The sequence below is a fragment of the Oncorhynchus gorbuscha genome, linkage group LG13 (assembly GCF_021184085.1).
Source record: "Oncorhynchus gorbuscha isolate QuinsamMale2020 ecotype Even-year linkage group LG13, OgorEven_v1.0, whole genome shotgun sequence".
Lineage (NCBI taxonomy): Eukaryota > Metazoa > Chordata > Actinopteri > Salmoniformes > Salmonidae > Oncorhynchus > Oncorhynchus gorbuscha.
The window spans coordinates 66,329,060-66,344,104 of NC_060185.1; the positions used below are offsets into that span (position 1 = coordinate 66,329,060).

At 41.6% G+C, this 15,045-nt stretch overlaps 1 protein-coding gene across 2 annotated transcripts; it reads left to right on the forward strand.

The window, feature by feature from the left end:
• The first annotated feature begins 1,147 nt into the window (after positions 1-1,147).
• Positions 1,148-8,532, forward strand: arr3b (arrestin 3b, retinal (X-arrestin)). Of its 2 annotated transcripts, XM_046295427.1 has the most exons (16): positions 1,148-1,240; positions 2,286-2,319; positions 3,354-3,384; positions 3,619-3,679; positions 3,779-3,823; positions 3,933-4,126; positions 4,365-4,424; positions 4,510-4,586; positions 4,710-4,845; positions 4,975-5,059; positions 5,145-5,217; positions 5,378-5,515; positions 5,647-5,754; positions 7,318-7,371; positions 7,532-7,561; positions 7,856-8,532. In XM_046295427.1, exons 2-15 carry the CDS (start codon positions 2,312-2,314, stop codon positions 7,542-7,544), a joined length of 1,083 nt encoding a protein of 360 aa, XP_046151383.1. In that variant the 5' UTR covers positions 1,148-1,240; positions 2,286-2,311; the 3' UTR covers positions 7,545-7,561; positions 7,856-8,532. The 2 variants fall into 2 exon arrangements, with proteins under 2 accessions (XP_046151383.1, XP_046151382.1); XM_046295426.1 differs by lacking the exon at positions 7,532-7,561.
• Positions 8,533-15,045: the final 6,513 nt, after the last annotated feature.

Here is a 15,045-nt window from a genome sequence, read left to right on the forward strand (position 1 = left end):
ATTAACTTAAGTAACATAACCACATTAAAGAGTTTTAGTAACATAACCACATTAAAGATTTAAGTTTTAAAGATTTAACATAAAGAGTTTTATTAACATGACCACATGAAAGAGAGTTAAGTAACATAACCACATTAAAGAGTTTTAACATAACCACATGAAAGATTTAAGTAACATTTTAAGTAACATAACCACATTAAAGAGTTTTAGTAACATAACCACATTAAAGATTTAAGTAACATAACCACATTAAAGATTTAAGTAACATAACCACATGAAAGAGTTTTATTAACATGACCACATGAAAGAGAGTTAAGTAACATAACCACATTAAAGAGTTTTAGTAACATAACCACATTAAAGAGTTTTAGTAACATAACCACATTAAAGAGTTTTAGTAACATAACCACATTAAAGAGTTTTAGTAACATAACCACATTACATTACATTTACATTTAAGTCATTTAGCAGACGCTCTTATCCAGAGCGACTTACAAATTGGTGCATTCACCTTATGACATCCAGTGGAACAGTCACTTTACAATAGTGCATCTAAATCTTAAAGGGGGGGGTGACATTACAGATTTAAGTAACATAACCACATTAAAGAGTTTTAGTAACACAACCACATTACAGATTTAAGTAACATAACCAAATTAAAGAGTTTTAGTAACATAACCACATTAAAGATTTAAAAAACAGACAGGAAGACAGACAGAAAGACAGACACATGGCCTGTATGCCACAAATACACACACTAGGGGGAAAGACTGGTACCCTTTTGGGCGGTGGCATCGCCAATGGTATTTTTATGCTTCTCTTCTGACTCATAGTGCAAGCCAAAGCACCACAGAGAATACAAGCCCAAAGTGGACCCAGACAGCATAACTCTCCCACAGAGATGTAGACTGACAAATGGCAAGACAGTTGTTACAATACATTTTCTGTAATCCAACCAAATGCCCTCTACTCTTCACACTCACTCATTCAACAACACATTACTCAGGAGCTGATCCCTTTAAGTCACCTACTCTGCTTATTTTTAACCCTGTTGTATCTCCAAAACAGCAGCCAGCTAATTAATTAATAGGATTGGGCCTAAATGTAGTGTCCTATAACGTGCCGGGGCAGCTGAGGGGAGGGAGGCGAGGTTGAGAGGTCGAGTTATAAGACCGGAGGACGGGAGGTGAAGGACGCTCACAAACGCTCAGACAAAAGACACAGTCAGGACACTGAGGAGGTGAGTACACTGCAAGCCCCGGCTGACCCTGCTTTACATCCACAGCATAGCCTACTGGGGAAAGATGACATCATGCATGGAGGATTGTATCGTGCATGACACCATATCTTGTATACATCTCAGAGAACTGTATCTGCATTTAACCTGTATCGTAAGTGATAACTATAATGCTGATTTTAGGAATGACTGACTAGAATATATAGATGGGTGTGCAGTGTAGCCTTCACTGCAAGGATGGAAAATCGTTTTCAGTTTGAGCAAGCTTTAGCTCTAATCGTGCTCAGGTTAGGGATGCACTAGAACAATAACCTATACTCTGGGGCTGCCTAGGGATGGAATTGCTCGCCTTGCCTTATTTTCTTGGGATGGAATTAACATTTTGGCTCAATTCTTCATTGCAGATATACTGTATCTATGTAATGTTTTTAGAACTGACACTAGGCACAGAGTATAATGTTTTATTTATTGTAGACTAGAAAGGATTTGACCAACTTCTACCACCTTTGAATGGACAGGGCATGAGATGTGCCCATTTGAAATATATTCATCCATCACCTGTATTGGCAATCATTGTAATATGTTTACATTGGCAGCCTCGGACAGGCTTAGACAGTGTACAGAGTTAAACCGGACCAGCTCAGATTTGAACAGCTTTAATACTTGCTGATAGGTTAAGGCCACTTATGGAGAACTTCAGACAACCCGGGAGGGTTAGCATCTTGAACAGTGTTTCTCTGAAGTTGACTTGAATTTGTTACGACAGCCATTTGGGGGATTAATCTGACCTCAACTCAGATTAGAGGACCAGTGGATCGTTATGTTAATCTCCCCTCCTAGTGATTAGCTACACTGGTTTAGACAAATCAAATACTAATTTGTTTGTTTTCTACTTCCTTTGTCCAGCTTCACCATATAACTTCCTTGCGATCTCAGTTAGGAAAATGTTACAGTGCCTTTTCTGTTGTGTTGAGCTGTACTGTACTTGTTATTGTATTGTAATGCTGTCCCTTATTGGCTTATTAACCATTCTTTTCTGCCTCTACAGACAACCTCATCCAATTCACCACAGACATGGCAAAGTGAGTATTTTTTAAATTTACCCATCAACTAACAACGATGGCTAATTTATAATAATAATAATTAGGTGGCTGCTTATATTTGTCCTATTTCACACATGTACAAGTGTGTATTAATACGGATGTGCGAATTGGAAATGAGTTTTTTTGCACATCCCAACTCTCCCTGACACCTAACCTATAGCACATTGCCTAAGGCTATCAGGGCTGTGTGACACCTCTGGGGCTTTATGTTAAGAGGATCCAGATAAATCCTGATTAGGATGGATCATCTCTGGATTAGATCCGGAATAGAGCAGTTTAGAATTAACAGCCCAGAGCCTAGCATACGCAAGGAAAGACGCAAGTAAATAGGCAAGCAATGCACATTATATTGATGTTTAAAATGATATAAAAATAGGAGAAAAGGAATAGATAGGATTCTATTATTTATATAAAAATAATTTAAGAACAAATTCTTATTTACAATGACGGCCTACCCCGGCTAAACGACACTGGGCCAATTGTGCGCCGCCCTATGGGACTCCCAATCACACCCGGATGTGATTTAGCCTAGATTCAAACCAGGGACTGTAGTGACGCCTCTTGCACTGAGATGCAGTGCCATAGACCGTTGCGCTACTCGGGAGACATTATGAGATATCGTTGGAAAACAACATACATGAGAAAATGAATATGCAAACCAAGTAATTGTCAACAACTCCTCAGTAGTGTTTCTGCTGTAACCAGATCAAAGCAAAGTGTAGGTCAGGTTCCCCTTCAGACAGATCTATGGTTGCATAAGTATTATGTAAAGTTAGGTGGTTGTACCAGTAATGCCAGCGGCCACCATGCCACCCTGGGTCCTAATCCATCCAGAGCCTCAGTGGGAGGAGGGGGGTATAGGCCTCATCCTTTAACTGGAGCTGACAACAGGTCAGTTAAGGTAGGTCACTATAAATTAAGCAACGTACTGGGATGTCCGACTATGACACAGATTTGTTGAATCCAATCTAGAATCTAAACTCCTGACTCTTCCTGTCACCCTCCCTCTGTAGAGTCTACAAGAAGACCAGCGGCAACGAATCAGTAAGAACCCACTTTGACATCATCACTGAGGGACACACTGGTCAGGGCCTGCTCTGATGCACTTATCACATAACAGAGCAGGAATCCATAGGCTTTCTCCAACAGAGCCAACCTATATGTATACAGCACTGTGATTCTTCAGGCTCCATCAAGATAACTGAGATTAGGCCTATCCATATGGGGTTGATGTCAGGCAGGAAGTAACCTCTCGCTTTCCTTTTCCCTTTTTCCTAGATTGCTCTCTACCTGGGGAAGAGAGACTTTGTGGACCATGTGGAGAGTGTTGACATCGTCGGTGTGTTATAACGTTTTCGTTTTCTTTAGGCGTTACTGCCGTTTACAGAGTAGTGTACATGTGAGTGCGTGTGTGTTATATCTACATCTTCTCTTGCAGATGGGGTGATCAAGGTGGACCCCGCTGAACTTGAAGGCAGGAAAGGTAACATTCAGTTGATTTCACTGTATCTATTGAATCCTGAAAACATGCATGAAGTCACATTCAACCAATCGAGGTTCAGTCTTAATACCGAAGCCCTATCTTTCTGCAGTATGGGTGTATCTGGCATGCGCCTTCCGTTATGGTAGTGACGACCTGGATGTGATCGGGCTGTCATTCAGAAAAGACATCTGGGTTAAAAGGATTCAGATCTACCCTGTTGTTGGCACCAATCCACCCAACACCCCCATGCAGGAGGCCCTCCTGAAGAAATGTGGGGACCAAGGCCATCCCTTCACTTTCACTGTGAGTCTCACTGTGTTGCCTTCCATCTCATCCTTCACATGGCATCCCACAATATGTCAGTGCAGAGCTCACTGTTCAGCCACACAAAGTGTGATTACAGTCCACTCTCTTAGACGGTGTTGGAAACCACATCAGAGACTTTGTCAACATGGATATTCCCATTCAGGGAATGCACATACTAGACTGTTGGTTTGTATATATTCACATCTCATCACCTCTTCCTTCCTGTCCATTTCAGATTGATACCAACCTGCCATGCTCAGTCGGCCTTCAGCCCGCACCAGAGGATGCTGGCAAGGTACGTTAGTTTCTCTCTTTCTCTCACTTTTTCAATCTCTTGTTTTAAACCTTTCATTAAAGACAAATGTTTTCTACCCCTGCAGTCTTGTGGTGTTGACTATGAGGTGAAAGCATACATCGCCAAGGAGGCAGATGACCCTGATGAGAAAATTAGCAAGAAGTATGTATTAGTGGAATGCTACCAATTTCACACAACTGTACAGTACATGCCATTTGCTGTGGCTAGGAATCAGATTATTGTGTATTCTGATGGTTTTCTCCCTCTCTTCCTCTCTCCTGTCAGGGACACTTGCCGTCTGATCATTCGTAAGATCCAGTTTGCCCCAGGCAAAGTGGGTGCTGGACCAAAGGCTGACATCAGCAAGAACTTCATGATGTCTGACAAGCCAGTTCACCTGGAGGCCTCCATAGAGAAGGAGGTAGGCCTGTAGACTTTTATTCTGTACGCCTAGGAGAACATTGATTACTGTGCTAGTTTTCTATTGATGGGTCCTTCTGTATGATACCTTTTGATTTGAACATGTTTGCTTTCATTTGGTGACCTTCAGCTCTATTTCCATGGAGACCCAATCCCTGTAAATGTCAAAATCAACAATGAAACCACCAAAGTGGTGAAGAAAATCAAAATTACAGGTGAGTGGTTGTGACGCGAGTTCTCATTGCGTTTGTAGATGTGTTTCAAATCTTGATTATGGCTGAAACATCTCTTTCTGACCAGTTGAGCAGACAACAGAGGTGTTGCTTTACCAGTCTGATAAATATTCCAAGACGGTTCTTACTGAGGAATTTGCGTAAGTTGAGAACACATTCATCCCGTTACTACTGCAATCTAAAATTACTAAGCCTTATGTCTATCTTACCCCAATACTCAACTCAAACAATAATAAAATATATTTGTATTTTCACTGTTGGTGGATCACAACGTCCTGTTTGTGTGGTCATCCTGTGCAGGGAGGAAATAAAAGGTGAATCCACCCTGGAGAAGACATTCACGGTGATCCCTCTGCTGTCCAACAACAAAGAGAAGCGTGGTCTTGCCGTGGACGGCAGACTAAAGGATGAGGATACCAACCTGGCTTCCACCACAATGTGAGTCAGTGGGTTCCCCAAGACATAGCTCAACCACACCCTCCTCTCCTTCTGTAGATGATGATAAAAAACATTTACTGAATTGAAATGCCTGAGGTAACCCATCCTTGTCCTGTCCTCCCCTCTCCTAGCATCCGTCCTGGCATGGATAAAGGAATGCAGGGAATCATGGTCTCTTACAAAATCAAGGTGAACCTCTTGGTCTCCAGCGGAGGCCTCTTGGGAGGCCTAACAGCCAGGTAAGAACTGGAGTTGATATATGACATACATGTATATACTGAATAAAAATATAAACGCAACATGGAAATTGTTGGTCCCGTTTCATGAGCTGAAAGAAAAGATCCCAGAAATTAACCATATGCATAAAAAGTGTATTTCTCTCAAATGTTGTGCACAAATTTGTTTACATCCCTGTAAGTGAGCATTTCTCATTTGCCAAGATAATCCATCAGCCTGACAGGTGTGGCATATCAAGACGCTGATTAAACAGCATGATCATTACACAGGTGCATGTTGTGCTGGGTACAATAAAAGGCCACTCTAAAATGTGCAATCCCGTGTCCGGGATCTTAAGTATAGCCTTAAGCTCATTAGCATAACGCAACATTAACTATTCATGAAAATAGCAAATGAAATGAAATAAATATATTGGCTCTCAAGCTTAGCCTTTTGTTAACAACACTGTCATCTCAGATTTTCAAAATATGCTTTTCAACCATAGCAAAACAAGCATTTGTGTAAGAGTATTGATAGCTAGCATAGCATTAAGCCTAGCATTCAACAGGCAACATTTTCACAAAAACAAGAAAAGCATTCAAATAAAATAATTTACCTTTGAAGAACTTCGGATGTTTTCAATGAGGAGACTCTCAGTTAGATAGCAAATGTTCAGTTTTTCCAAAAAGATTATTTGTGTAGGAGAAATCGCTCCGTTTTGTTCATCACGTTTGGCTGAGAACCCCCCGAAAATGCAGTCATTAAAACACAAACTTTTTTCCAAATTAACTCCATAATATCGACAGAAACATGGCAAACGTTGTTTAGAATCAATCCTCAAGGTGTTTTTCACATATCTATTCGATGATAAGTCACTCGTGGCAGTTTAGTTTCTCCTCTCTTCAAAATGGAAACATGCACGCGCCTGGAGATTAAGCAATAGTTTCGACGGAGGACACCGAGCGGACACCTGGTAAATGTAGTCTCTTATGGTCAATCTTCCAATGATATGCCTACAAATACGTCACAATGCTGCAGACACCTTGGGGAAACAACAGAAAGTGTAGGCCCATTCCTTGCGCATTCACAGCCATATAAGGAGACATTGGAACAAAGCACCTCCAAAATCTGGGGCATTTCCTGTTTGAAATGTAATATTGGTTTCGCCTGTAGCATCAGTTCTGTGGCACTCACAGATAATATCTTTGCAGATTTGGAAACGTCAGAGTGTTTTCTTTCCAAAGCTGTCAATTATATGCATAGTCAAGCATCTTGTCGTGACAAAATATCTTGTTTAAAACGGGAACGTTTTTCATCCAAAAATTTTAATAGTGCCCCCTAATGCATAAGGTATCTGTGACCAACTGATCGATATCTTTATTCCCAGACATGTGAAATCCATAGATTAGAATTAGGCCCTAATTGTTCAATTGACTGATTTCCTTACATGAACTGTAAGCCAGTAAAATCTTTGAAATCGTTGCGTTTATATTTTTCTTCAGTGTATATACATACTGTGTGTCAGTGAGGTATTGTTGGACAGATTATGTTGCCCACTGACAATGTAAATGTTTGTTTCGCCACAGTGATGTTGGAGTAGAAGTCCCCTTGATATTGATGTCCCCCAAACCCGCAGATGTGTAAGTACAACTCTATGTGGTTTATCAGTGTAACATGGCTGATTAATGTGTGATATTCTGGCATGCGTGACTATTTCAGTTTTTTCCAATGATTCAATATTTTCCAATTGTTTCCATAAGAATTCTGATCTTATGTGTTTGTGCGTTTCTTGAACTACAGCCCAGTGGAGTAAATGCCTCTGTAGTGCAGGTGAGGTCACTCCCAATGTAACATGTTTTAGGCTCGATGTTCACTTCTTCAAGGGATGCAAATGCTATATTTGTATCTCCTTGCTTTGCTAAAGTATTGTGTTGCAAAATGAACACATACTTGGATAAATATGCCAATTAAAGATGAGAGATTCTACTGCAGCACAGTGCACAAGAGATCACGGTTTGATAGTGGACTCAAACGAAAGAAAAACAATTGAACAGAACAACCACATATTCAAGCAATTCCTTGTCAGATAGCTGATGTGATGTTTGTCCATGTCTCCCCATCTAGAACGGATATCAAATTTGAGTAGATTCCTCAACAGAAGATGCAGAAGGGCAACAAGGAAGATAAACCGCGACAGACAGCAGACTCAGACACACTATAAGGCCAACTGACGTCAGAGAAACTAAACACCAATAGGAAAACACTGGACACCCGAGACTATCATAACAATATGCATTCTTTTTACTCTCTTCCCACTGAGCACACAATGGTTGAATTAACGTTGTTCCCATGTCATTTCAATAAAATGACTTTGAACCAACGTGAAATGGACGTTCAATTGACGTTTGTGCCCAAACCTTACTTCAACATTAAATCTATTGATAAGGGCACATGCATTCTACACAATCACACACACTGGGATGTTGTCATATCCCAGTTAGACGAGGGAGCTCAGAATCCCCTTTAACAAAGCACACAACACAATTCATTACTCGCCACTATAGGTCAACATGTAATTTATATAGTTTTGAATGTTTGCCTTTTACAAGTGAACTCTGCAATAAAGAATATATAATAACTTGTGCAACAAAAATTCTAAGCTATCACAAAAGGAACAAACTTGTTTTAGTAGCGTTTGTGTTAAATGGATGGATGGGCAGCGGTATGTGGGGACAAGACTGCAGGAACCTGATTGCCGCACTCTTATGACAACAGAAATATTAAAAGATGTTCACCTCCTACTTCCTGTGTCAAGTCTTCATGTGTATCTGCTCACTGTATTCTTATGTTGGTTCACTGCTTCTTTCCTCTGATGATTAGCAATGCCCCACAGCCATCAGTCTCTCCAAACCTTTCAAAGCAATAAGCTCTTGGATTTTGTCAACCTTAAAATCACCAAAGACTGATAAAGATAAACCAACATTCAACCACACCCCAAAATAATGAATACCGCATGGCTCTGAAACAAATGACCGATGCAGCAACACCACACAGCCAATACACGCAGAGGACATTCAGGTACAAACTGAAACCAGGTACAAACAGGACTGGGGTGCTTTAAATCTTTTACATGCTCCCTGCTAATTAGGGTCCCCTGGGAAACATGATTGCAAATTATGGTTACTACCGTGTCACACATGGCTAATGCAGTCGCGTAGGCCCACAGCCTAATAATTTAGAACATTTAAACCATCACATGACATTTTAAAACATATTGCTTGCAACAAAGAAAATTGTAAGCCTACAATCATGTGGCCCCTACACTTTCTTTTGAAAAATAGCGCCATCACCTGTCCATTACACACATAGAAATAAGAGGTATTGTTCCCTAAGGTACAAAAATATCAAAATACACAATGTGCCTTCAGAGGTACACATGATCTCGCATACAGTTTGGTACCTTTTAGGGTGCATGTGCAGATAATCTAGTATAATGGTACTTTTTTTGTACCCAATATTTTGAATATAAAAGTAAAGGTATATTTCTGTTTCCCTGGGTACAAACATATTTTGTGTACCCACAACTCTTGATGGTACCGATCTGTACCTTTGCTTATCAGAAAAGCAATGTATTGAAGGTACAATGGTACATTTTTGCCACCTAAACTGAACAGCTTTGTCATTGGGGTGGTACTCTAAAAAGGCAAATTTGGACCATAATCATATTTCCCAGCATGCTCTACTGTAGGTAGACTTTTAAAAATAGTTTTTAATATCTGTTTTGCATGTACATTGATTGATTGATCAATCGTATGCTACACAAAGATAAATAACATAAATTAGTTCGATTTTTTTACGCCCGTCAATGAAATGTCTGTTTCAGTTTTAAAATAGCTTATGTAGTCTCACGATGTTTCTAACCCTGGCAGTCATTCTAAATGCAGGTTGTGGGTGAACTGTTGGATACCTTAACTCTGGCTGGATTCCGATAGGAATTACACATCACTTTGCAAGCCAGCATAATGTGTTTTGCAGGTGAAGTTGAATAAACCAGCATAATGTGTTTTGCAGGTAAAGTTGAATATTCACGTAACTTTCCCAGGTGTTCCAGAAAGCCTGCTTGGTAAATAAGGAGGAAATCCAGAATCCTTCAACCAGGATTTCTAGGAATTTGGGAAAAGTTACTGGAATTTTGCAACACCACTTGCAGGCCTGGTGTGGTCTGTAAATCAAAAGGTTCAGGCAACTGTATTAGGGTAAAACTAGGCCTCAAAATAAGGCCTTCTGAGAGGTGTAATGTATTGTCATAAAGAGTTTTATTTTAATGATAACATACGCCTAGGAATTCACTTGGTGAAGGCCACAGGACTGAACATTTATGAATTCAACAACCATGTCTCTGTCACTAACAAATACAGTCATGGGTGGTAACTCTACAATTCACTCGAAAAGGCAAGGCACACTGGGAAATTATACTGGAGGCGTGGTTTAGTTGGGCCGTGGTTTTCAGTTAGTTATTTTTGGCCACCCAAGAGTAGAAGTGTTGTACCCGTTTAAGTGATCTATGTCAGAGGTACCTTTTTGCTACATTCAAGCAACAAATGGCTTTGTCACTGTGGTGGTTCCCAATAATGGCAAAATGTACTTTTTCTAAAAGCACACTTTGAATGTGTGGGGTATACCGTATGTAAGAAAGATACTATCTGAGGTATGAACTGGGGTAAAATACTAATTTCACATATGAATCAGCTATGGGAGTGATGGTTACATGCTCCATTTCCTAGAAATCTTGAGATGGAATCGGTTAGGGAAAGCTCAGAAATCGAACCAGACGAAAGTGAGCATGAAGATACCAGCGTTTTCAGGTGTGATGAAGACTTCCGAGCTGCACCCCAATGAGCAGGATAATGCCTCAGAGGACTCTGGCCCTGTGGGTATAAGATTCTTGGACAAATGGGATCTTTTGGCTGACACATATGTGGAGCCGGGTACTGTTAACGCAGTCAAACTATCCAGAAGTGGACTGTCCGCGTCACATGCCTTGGGACGAAATCTGTCTCGCTTTCCTCTCCGGAGCAGAACGCCACTGAAAGGACTGATAACTGGAGTGGAGTTGAGTTTCGAGGTGTATCAACTGAAGATGACCTCGCTGTTTGGTGCGAAGCAGACCGGTGGCGAGCAAGAGACTTAGGAAACCCTGTCTGTCTTTTTAAAATTTGATGCAGAGTTTTTGCCTGATAAAGTCATGTAAAGTATGTCAGTTATCCAGTGAGAGATTTGTATTCCAAGCCCACCCACTATGGTGTTCTAGGTGTAAAGTGCATGGTCATGTTGCAGCAGTCTGCAGGTGGGAGATTCTGAGATGTTAGAAGTGTGCAGGAGGGCATGGGACAAAGGAGTGTGTAGTTTTGTTGGAAAAAGCTGTGTGATAATTGTGGGGATGTCCATGTTGCTGGGGGATCAGACGTGTCCGGTGCAACAGAGACAGGTTGAGGTTGCCAGGGTTTGAGCAGAGCAGAATGTGTCATATGCTGGAACAGGAAGAAAAGTAGGGGATGATGGGAAAAGGGTGAGGGAGCCTGAGAGGGTCCCTGTGAGTTAAGTTAAGTAGTAAGTGACCTGAATAGTTTGTGTTTTAGTAAGGTTGGTTTCTTGGCGTTTATTGCTATGTTTACTAATTGTACTGCTCAGATGGAACGGAAATCTCAGAAGATTAATTTGATAGTAGCACCAGCAGGTATGTTTTTGGGTGTGAGAGATGTTAGTGCTTTTAGGGGTTTTGAGAGAAGGGGTTCCATCCTCACAGGTTGTATTGGGCTTTTACAATAAGGCGTGGGAGGAAGGGAAACTGCCTGACAGTTTGAAGCAGGCTGTAGTGTTGCCAATATGGAAATCAGGGAAATTCCCTTCTAATCCTTCCATCAGGCTATAGGCTGATATCACTGACATCTCATGTATGTAAACTTATGAAAAGGATGATAACATAAAGGCTGACTTACTTCCTGGAGAGCAGAGGCCTAATGTCACCAGATCAAAGCGGGTTCAGGAAAGGCAGGGGAACAATGAACCCTGTACTGGGCCTTGAGTCAGTCATATGGAAGGCACAGGGAAATAAGGAGGTGGTGGTAGACATTTTCTCCACCATAGAGAAGGCATTTGATACTATATGGAAGAAGGCTTACTTATCGAACTGAATATCATGGGGGTAGGAGGAAGAGGATTTTATTTTGGGGCGATTAATACAAGTAAGCGTGGGGAGCTCTATGTCAGAATATTGTGAGGTAGATAATGGTAACCCCCGGAGAAGTGTCATTAGTTCTTTGTTGTTCTCCAATATGATTGACAATGTATCCTCCCATGTGAGACCACATATTGGTAGCTTATTGTTTGTGGATGATGGGGCGCTGTGAAAGAGAATAATAAATATTCCCCATACAGCTGGGAGAGTTCAAGAAGCGATCAGTGAAGTGGAGCAGTGGTCCCTCGTGTGGGGCTTCAAGTTCTCCGTTGAGAAAACACAGACTGTGTTTTTTACTAGGAGGAAGGTTGACAAGGAAATATGCCCGAAGATGTATAGAAGGAATCTGGAGAGGGTGGGAGTTTTCAGGTTCCTGAGGGTCTGGTTTGACACTCGAATGACATGGGCGGAGCATATTAACAGAGTAGTTGTCAAAGGAAAGAAATATTGAATGTGATGCGTTGCCTTTCAGGAATGGTGTGGGTGGGGGCAGATAGAATGGAGTTTATAATTCTATATATGGTGCTGTAAAGGTCATCACTGGACTATGAAAGTGGAGCATATGGACCAGCAGCTCAGACATCTTTGAAAAAAAGCTACAGCAGATTTAATCCAGGTTCAAGCCCCAAGAATATGTTGTGGAGCTGTCAGGACCTCCCCGGTGGCAGCGCTGCAGATAGAGTTGGGAGAGATGCCGTTAAAGTTGAGAAGACAACAACTAACATGACGTATTGGGTAAATCGTCAAAGACATAGGGTTACACATCCAACAAAAAAAGGAGCTCCTAGAGTGCTGGGAACATGAACAAAATCTGAATCCTGAAAAAGTTTTGGGTGGATAGGTAATGGCAGGACGAGAGAAGTAGGACTGTTTGGGAAGGAGTTCAGCCCCTCTGTGGTTCTTCCTGCTACACCACCTTGGTTGCTCCCTCGGACAATGATAGACCTAGGGTTGCTTGACACGGTAAGAGCTGGTGAGGAAGAAGTACATCCAGTTAATATTGCAAGTGAACATTAAGAACACAGTACAATGCTTTCTTGAATATATTCACAGATGGATCTAAAGACCCTAAAACAGGGAGGACAGGTGCCGCGTTTAGTGTTCCTGAGTTTAAGGTGGCAGGGACAAAAAAAGCAACGTATAATTTACTCTATCTGTTTACACAATGGAGTACCTGGCCACATCCTTGGCTGCAGAGTGATTGAAGGAGGTGAGGCTAGACAGGGTAGTCATCTTCTCTGACTCCTTAAATTAATTTGTGTCTCGGAGCAGACAAGATGTATTGCATGAGATTTTGCTGTGCTTGTATAGGGTGAGACAGATAGGGGGATTTGTGATTTCCTCTGGGTATCAGCTCATGTGGGAGTAGAGGGTAATGAGGAGGTGGATGTTATCGCCAAGCAAGCTCTCAAACATCCTAATGTTGAAATGGAATTGTCAATCAGTAAAGCAGAAGCCAAGGGGTTGATAATAAGAGTGGTTAAAAACAAATGGCAAGAGTTGTGGAACAAGGAGGGAAAGTGAAGACAACTGAATACTGTAGGAAAAGTGAGGGCAAGGAGGTCCTCAGGTCGAGAGAGAAGGGAGGAAAGTGTAATCACAAGGCTGAGACATGGACACACAAGGCTCAACAGTACATTGAAATTGGTAGGAAATCAGACTGGGAGATATGATCACTGTCAGGAGGAGATGGAGACAGTGGAAGCAATGTGGGAGAGAAAGGGAGAGATCGTTATCAAATGTATGGAGTAATGTTGTTGAAGAACCGTGCTAAAATGAACTGCTGAGAAAATCTTCAGGGTTACGTTCCCCAGTTTCTGTGTTGTGGGTTTATGTATATGTATGTGTGTATTTCAGGAAATGGCTTCCTGGATTCCCCCAAGCAGCTGATTGGTCGGCCCCATTGCAGATTGGCGCTCTGATCCCGCCCTCTCGTTAGGGGATACAGTTGTCGGCAATTACAAACTCCTTCAGCAGCTGGATAAAAGCTAGTGTTCCTTTGTTAGAAAAGAGAGCTTCTTGGATGTCCTGTGTTTGTTGTTGCACAGAGACAGTTTTGTTGGAAATATTTTGTTGCTGCTACTTCTGAGGTATGTGTGTGCCAATAGGACTCTATGTTTTTGATTATTGAACTTGTTTGCTTTACATGTGTATTATTCTGTTTCATTTGTTCCCAGGGGGGAAGAGGAAGGCACTTTGGGAGTGCTTAGGCAAGAGGCCTGCGGGCATACATATACCCGTAGTATGTACTCTGTCTATGCACACTAGGTAAGACCTAGGTGGACCACCCCCTGTATTTTGGTCAGCGCGCCAGGTGGTGTTAAGGTTAGGTGGGGAGGCAGGTAAGCTAGGAGAGAGGACTCTTAACTTTTACTTTCTTTGCTTTGGTTTTGTCCAGCCCCCCCCACCCCCCACAATTACTGTGTTAAGGAAATAAATTCCCAGTAAACTGTAATATTCTGGCTCTGTCATCCTTACCCACACCTACAATCACATACCTCTTTCACTCTACGGGGAGTTGAGTATAGCAGGGTGTTGCATTCCCTCCAAGAGGCGTGCGTAACAAAAGATTACACTTCGACAGAAGTTGAATAGGTGAAGACAAAGCGCTCTCCAGTACGTGTACCAAAACATTCAATAGCTATTTTCTCAGAAGTGGGATTACAAGTTTATCAACTTTCAAAGCAGAATTACTTTCCCATTGTTCCTCAACTACAGTGTATGATATACCATTTTTGTAGCTCTGAGTCTCTACTTTTATCCAATGTAAAAACAAAATTTCACATTTTGATACGTAAGACTGACTTGAGGTAGTCTGTCACATATTTGGTGAGGGCATTTGTTCTGAACCCGCTACAATGCTTTAAGGTGCCATGGGGATGCCCATGCAGCTGGGGATCTGAAGTGCCCTTTACCAAAAAGGCAGGTTGAGATTGCCATAGTTTGAGTGGGGAAAAATGTTTCATATGCTGATGCAGTAAGGAGAGTAGAGGATAACCGAAGAATTAGGGTTTTGACTGGGAGCCCCCTGTGAGTAGGCCTGAAGAGACAGCTTGAGAGGATGAGTTTCAGTAAG